Below are 7,500 nucleotides of genomic sequence, written 5' to 3'. Positions count from 1 at the left end.
TGAACTTTATCTCTAAATTTAACCATGATCGTGTAATGACATAGTCATTATCATAACTTCAATATCATGGAAATAAAAATCTAAAATTCCAAAATAACTTAAATAGTTTGTTATTGTCATCATGCAAAACACATTTTTGTGGTCATTTTGTTGGCTGGGCCAAAAGGAACTTTGACCAAAAACATGTGGTGTTTTATGGAGTATCTCCATCAACAAATCCTCTTTAGGAATTGGAGACCATCTACGACACGCTGAAGGAAAGTCAGTCACCTTTATGTTCTTTTAATAATTCAAGTTGTTGACTACTTTGGTTATTGAAAATAAATGTTTAATTTTAGTTATTGATCCATGTAAGTCCCAATCAGGAAGTGGTTAAGGTGGGGGGCAGGGTTGAGGTGGGTGGGGTTTGGTGCTAGCGAGAGTGTATATTGTAGCTTCCCGGAAGAGTTAGTGCTGCAAGGGTTCTGGGTATTTGTTCTGTTATGGTGCGAATGTTCTCCCGAAATGTGTTCGTCACTCTTGTTTGGTGTGGGTTCACGGTGTGGCGCATATTTGTAACAGTGTTAAAGTTGTTTATATGGCCACACTTAGTGTGACCTGTCTGGCTGTTGATCAAGTATGCCTTGCATTCACTTGTGTGTGTGTGTGTGTGTGTGTGTGTGTGTGTGTGTGTGTGTGTGTGTGTGTGTGTGTGTGTGTGTGTGTAAAAGCCGCATATATTATACGACCAGTTGCTGAGAACAACAAAGGCAGCAAATGCATGCCCCCAATATTGTTGTCCGGGTGGAAATCGAGAGAAATTTGGGAGAATGGTTGTCCCGGGAGATTTTCGGGAGGGGCACTGAAATTCGGGAGTCTCCCGGGAAAATCGGGAGGGTTGGCAAGTATGCCATGTACCTGTTTAAATATTTCAAAAATGTAAAATATATTCACCATTACAACACCAAAGGCAGTTGTAAAAATCACATTCAACCCAGATCTCACTCCAAAAAAGGTTCTGATTTGTGTGCCTTCTATATCACCAAAATGTGGAACACCCTATCAAAAAGAAAATACATTACAGGTTGCGGCTACTCGTAACTGGGAATACAAAGCCTTTTACCTACTTCAACTATATTTTCCTGCAGTATATTTGTATTTGAAATGCTACTTTCTACATAGTACTGTGTGAATTAAAATATATTTCAACTGAAAGCATCTCAGGCTTTCTTGCAGCAGTGAATGTGTACCGTGACGAAAGTGTACCCTTTCCTATGCAAACTTTTCATAACTCCTTCAATCAATCAATCACACATTGTTACAAACTGAGAGGAACATCACCCTCAAACTGTCTCCTTTTCATGAATCAATCAATCAATCAATGTTTATTTATATAGCCCCAAATCACAAATGTCTCAAAGGACTGCACAAATCATTACGACTACAACATCCTCGGAAGAACCCACAAAAGGGCAAGGAAAACTCACACCCAGTGGGCAGGGAGAATTCACATTCAGTGGGACGCCAGCGACAATGCTGACTATGAGAAACCTTGGAGAGGACCTCAGATGTGGGCAACCCCCCCCCTCTAGGGGACCGAAAGCAATGGATGTCGAGCGGGTCCAACATGATACTGTGAAAGTTCAATCCATAGTGGCTCCAAGACAGCAGCGAGAGTCCCGTCCACAGGAAACCATCTGAAGCGGATCAGCAGCGTAGAGATGTCCCCAACCGATACAGGCGAGCGGTCCATCCTGGGTCTCGACTCTGGACAGTCAGTACTTCATCCATGGTCATCGGACCGGACCCCCTCCACAAGGGAGGGGGGGACATAGGAGAAAGAGAAGAAGCGGCAGATCAACTGGTCTAAAAAGGAGGTCTATTTAAAGGCTAGAGTATACAAATGAGTTTTAAGATGAGACTTAAATGCTTCTACTGAGGTAGCATCTCGAACTGTTACCGGGAGGGCATTCCAGAGTACTGGAGCCCGAACGGAAAACGCTCTATAGCCCGCAGACTTTTTTTGAGCTCTAGGAATCACTAATAAGCCGGAGTCTTTTGAACGCAGATTTCTTGCCGGGACATACGGTACAATACAATCGGCAAGATAGGCTGGAGCTAGACCGTGTAGTATTTTATACGTAAGTAATAAAACCTTAAAGTCACATCTTAAGTGCACAGGAAGCCAGTGCAGGTGAGCCAGTACAGGCGTAATATGATCAAACTTTCTTGTTCTTGTCAAAAGTCTAGCAGCCGCATTTTGTACCAACTGTAATCTTTTAATGCTAGACATGGGGAGACCCGAAAATAATACGTTACAGTAATCGAGACGAGACGTAACAAACGCATGGATAATGATCTCGGCGTCTTTAGTGGACAAAATGGAGCGAATTTTAGCGATATTACGGAGATGAAAGAAGGCCGTTTTAGTAACGCTTTTAATGTGTGACTCAAAGGAGAGAGTTGGGTCGAAGATAATACCCAGATTTTTTACAGAGTCACCTTGTTTTATTATTTGGTTGTCAAATGTTAAAGTTGTATTATTAAATAGAGGTCGGTGTCTAGCAGGACCGATAATCAGCATTTCCGTTTTTTTGGCATTAAGTTGCAAAAAGTTAGCGGACATCCATTGTTTAATTTCATTAAGACACGCTTCCAACTGACTACAGTCCGGCATGTTGGTCAGCTTTAGGGGCATGTAAAGTTGGGTGTCATCAGCATAACAGTGAAAGCTAATACCGTATTTGCGTATGACGTCACCTAGCGGCAGCATGTAGATGCTGAAGAGTACAGGGCCAAGGACCGAACCCTGGGGAACTCCACACGTTACCTTAACATAGTCCGAGGTCACACTGTTATAGGAGACGCACTGCATCCTATCAGTAAGATAAGAGTTAAACCATGACAGGGCTGAGTCTGACATACCAATTCGTATTTTGATACGCTCTAATAAAATATTATGATCGACGGTATCGAAAGCAGCGCTAAGATCGAGGAGCAGCAACATAGATGACGCATCAGAGTCCATCGTTAGCAATAGATCATTAGTCAATTTTGCGAGGGCTGTCTCAGTCGAGTGATTTGCCCTGAAACCGGATTGAAAGGTTTCACATAGATTGTTAAACGCTAAGTGCTCATTTAGCTGCTCCGCAACAATTTTTTCGAGGATTTTCGAAATAAAGGGAAGGTGAGACACCGGTCGGTAGTTTACCATGAGGTCAGGATCGAGGTTAGGTCTTTTAAGGAGAGGATGAATAACCGCTTTTTTGAATGCAACGGGAACAGTGCCCGAGGAAAGTGATAAGTTTATAATATTTAGCACTGATGGACCTAATAATACAAAAAGCTCCTTGATAAGTTTCCCAGGAAGTGGGTCAAGTAAACATGTTGTTTGTTTTATTCCATTTACACGTTGTAACAATCCTTCTAATGTTATTTCATCAAAACGAGAGAAACTATTTTGGATATTTGCAGTATCCGCCGTATATACAATCGTATCTGTGTTACTATAACCCCGTTGTAGCTGGGACGCATTGTCTTTAATCTCCTTTCTAATAAGTTCAATTTTCTTATTAAAGAACTTCATAAAGTCATCTGCCGAATGGGTGGAGCTACTGGAAGGAGTCCCTTGTTGGGTTAGCGATGCTACAGTACTAAACAAAAATTTTGGATCGTTTTTATTAATGCGGATGAGATTTGAGTAATAATTAGTTTTAGCAAAGGTAAGCATGCGTTTATAAGTTATTAAACTATCACTCCATGCTTGATGGTGCACCTCAAGTTTAGTCGTGCGCCATTTGCGTTCCAGCTTTCTACATAATAATTTCTGAGCTCTAGTTTCTTCAGTAAACCATGGCGTACGCCTTTTTGGAGCCTTTTTTAACTTCAGCGAAGAATCTAAATCAAAGCATTGCATCATCCCCACAAGACAAAGCATCTTCTGTTGAAAAAGAGTGTTAATTATCAAATATAAAGTTAGTAAAGATGTGAGAGTAAGAAGTCAACAAACCTGTTCTGTGTAACACAACTTGATGTTTCTTGAAAACAGCGTCCAGTAGTTGATGTTGTCGCTCCTTCTCCTCTTTTTTTGGTCAAAATTCCTCTTCATACTTAGCTATGGTTCTTTCGCACATTTTCACACAATCACAACACTTTACTCTCACACTTGATCTCTACTTAGCGATGTGTTGATAACTTCTGTGTCTTCTGTTAGCAGCTAACAAGCTAAGCTAACTAGCACAAGAGGCGATAAAGTGCGCTCAGACTAATGTATCCGGATACAAACAATGACTAAGAATGTTTCATCTACTACACGACACATATATGCGTACATGTATGCACTAAATACAAATAGAGAAACAATAATGGCCAGTGGCCACGTTTAGGCCTTCTCCGTCAAACGCCATCTTGCTTTTTACTCCTTCGTCTTCTTTGGATTTCCAGCAGACTAGTAGAGCATCTTAAGCCTCCACTGTTTCTTAACGGGACTTCTTCGTCCTGTCCTGTGGTCCATACTACATTCTACAGTACAGGAGGTTGTCCTATCAACTTTTCAATGGACCACTTCCAACTTGGCTTCGTCGCTCGTCTTCTTTGTTTGTTGAATGGCGGTTAGGATACATGGAGGGCACTAGGACCGCTCTTTGTGGCCGCAGGAAGAGCAGCAGAAAGTTTCTCTGAAGAAAAAAATAGGTGAGTGAATAAGCGTTTTATTTTATTTTTATTGTATATATATATATATATATATATATATATATATATATTATATATATATATATATATATATATATATATATATATATATATATATATGTATTTTTTTTTTATTATTATTTTTTTCCCCTACAGGCTGTGCTTCTAACATAGTCTTAATACGTTTTTCCTATTGTTCTTCTTTTCTTTATGATCAATCAGAAGTGTCACCAGGACGTCCCCTGGCCCTAACACTCCATGAAGGACATTTACGGCCATTGACTTTTGTCTTATATGGACATTCACATGGACATTGTTAACATCCATATTATCAACCTTTCTGTTTGGTCCTTGTGTGCCAGCTGTTTAATGGCAAATGTTTTTGAAGAAACTGCAAATGTTCAGTTTTGCACATTTTACATTGATCAGGATTCATTTTATTTAAGTATGACGTTTAGCAAGCGCTCTTTTTCACACTGCTGTGGCGGTGTGTGCGGACCTCTCTTTCTTTCTTGTTCTTGTAAGTGTTCAGTTTTGATCCAGCACCCATCCCAATTGTTTTTTAAAAAAAATTCACCCTATGTTTTGCACATTTTGGAAAAATAATTGTATGGTTGAAGAATACAATTTTCTTGTGATTATGGTATGGATAGGACTTACAGTAAGTGCAACAGTGGTCTAGTGGAGGTGTTAAGTTGATTGTTCTAAGCAGTTTGGCATTTTTAAGCATTTTTGAAGCATTTTTTCAGGCCCGGACTGAAATAGGGGTAACCCAAATTTTATAAGGGACACCAAAAATGTTCCGACTGCCTGCAAGATGTCCCTAATTTCAAAGTCTGGGTGTTGGCAACCCTAATGGTTTGAAAAAGGCATTTTTTCGCTGATGCACTTAATGAAGTACGACGTGCGAATAGATGAAAATATTTAAAAAACAATTATAAAGGTCTCCGTTCAAAATATTCTAAATACAGCATGCAATGTTTTTCAGAACTTTTTCTAAACTTTCTGGGCTTTTGGTGGAAGGACACAATATTACAGATTTGAAACTCTGAAATTAGACAATTATTTACTATTTCCTATTTGCTGTATTTTCTCTGGAACAAAACAAACAAAAAAAAATACTCAGAACCAAAGGCAAAGGAGTTAATGAAAAAAAAAAAAAAAAAAAAAAAAACCCAGAATTGACCACTTAAAAAAACGTTTAAGATGTTTTGCAATTGAAGACAACACTTGTTCTTTCTGCTGAAGAGAAATAAAATAAACCGTTTATTTTAAGAATGTTTGCAAAGTAAATCTCTGTGGGATGATGTACAATATTGGCTTTTGTCTGACACTCCAAACTTGTTTTCTGAAATTGATAATCTTTTGGGGATCATAAAAAAAACAAAAAAAAACAACATATGTTTAAAACACAATAATTGAAATTTGTGTTTCATCCACAAATGTAAAAACTTTGTAAAAACAAAACCATCCCTCCACAAACAATTCAGACATTGCATTTAATATTTATATTGCATAAAGGTCTGGGGACATACATGTAAAACAATCACAACACAATCATCATAAAATAAAAGAGATTAATAAAAATAATTAATAAAATGGATTATAGAGACCCAACAAATGATTCATAAAATCACACATTTTAAAATTGTATAAAAGACAACTGTTCAAATGATGTATAAAGTAAATAATAATATGCTTCCTGAAGTGGTCCAGAAGATGTTTCAGATGTGAACCAGTACATATGTATATCATATAAAGGTGCTTATCTATGGGATTATTAATTATTAGAAATAAAATGTCACACTTCAATATTTCAAACACCTATAGAAAACACTATTATGAATAAGTATAATATTGTATGACGAATATATATACACTTGCATCTTTTTAATGTATGTCAAATTTGTCTTGTACTGTTTACTCTCACCATATTTTTGTTCAACAATCTTTAGTTATTCTCCGGTGTGGACAACTCAAAAGTGACTTTTTTCCTCAAATCCTCAGTGCTTTGTATGTGTGTGTGTGTGCGTGTGTGTGTGTGTGTGTGTGTGTGTGTGTGTGTGTGTGTGTGTGTGTGTGTTCTGGCAATGCTTACTTATGGGGGACGTCGTTCTGTTTACAAAGTCACTTTAAATAATAGTCAAATCCATTCTGAAAATGCCCAAGTGATTTTTAATCTTTTTCCCCCCATAAACCATGTTTAGTGTTTAGTTTGAGTGTGAGACATTTGCACAGCAGCCCCCTCATAGGGCTGTAGCTGGTACTGCACTCGCTGTTGGGCTCATATCCCTCCCCTGATTACCAATGGACTACACCTGGTCCCCAAACTGAAGGAGGTTCCTCTGCAGTGCAGGACATGTCGGCTGACTCAACACCAAAATAAGCTGTTTAAACCAAAAAGGGAAGCACATCTTTCTTATAAATGGAGGTTGTTGACTATCATTTGTGCAAGAGCAATGTGTTCATAAGCAAGTTAAGCCAAGAAATGAGGTAAGGTAGTTACGTCTTGTGAGGTAGCATAGCATTGCTCCTAGAAAGCTTTTGAATCACGTTATGTTGCTTTTTTTTGGCATTTGGACTGGAAATTATATATTTTACTACAAAGAATTAAAGATGTATGTTTTGGTAGCGAACCTTTTCCAACGGGTGGACTTTGTGTCGCTTTTTTTTCCCGCATTTGGACTGGTTTATAGTCAAAGTAGCTCTAATTTGATGTTAATTGGTTGTCTAGAAGGACCTCTAAGAAGTTTTATGTATAGTTATGATGGACATTGGAGATGAAGTATATTTTTAAAAATATACTTTTTTGTTGATTTTAGCGCTGCT

At 38.3% G+C, this 7,500-nt stretch overlaps 2 protein-coding genes across 2 annotated transcripts in view; both read right to left on the bottom strand.

The window, feature by feature from the left end:
- The window catches only part of LOC133561273 (gastrula zinc finger protein XlCGF28.1-like), a 16,100-nt gene extending 11,448 nt beyond the window's left edge, over positions 1-4,652 (bottom strand). Inside the window, exon 1 of the mRNA XM_061914635.1 lies at positions 3,989-4,652. The gene's annotated coding sequence lies outside the window, so the exon portion shown is untranslated. The remainder of the gene's footprint in view (positions 1-3,988) is intronic.
- The window catches only part of LOC133561315 (CUGBP Elav-like family member 2), a 45,739-nt gene continuing 42,665 nt past the window's right edge, over positions 4,427-7,500 (bottom strand). The window contains exon 6 of the mRNA XM_061914680.1: positions 4,427-4,500. Coding sequence (XP_061770664.1) covers positions 4,427-4,500 — 74 coding nt within the window. The remainder of the gene's footprint in view (positions 4,501-7,500) is intronic.

Source organism: Nerophis ophidion, linkage group LG10, assembly GCF_033978795.1.
Source record: "Nerophis ophidion isolate RoL-2023_Sa linkage group LG10, RoL_Noph_v1.0, whole genome shotgun sequence".
Classification (NCBI taxonomy): Eukaryota; Metazoa; Chordata; class Actinopteri; order Syngnathiformes; family Syngnathidae; genus Nerophis; species Nerophis ophidion.
Note: the sequence above shows the minus strand (reverse complement) of the source record. Positions and strands in the feature narration are given on the sequence as shown.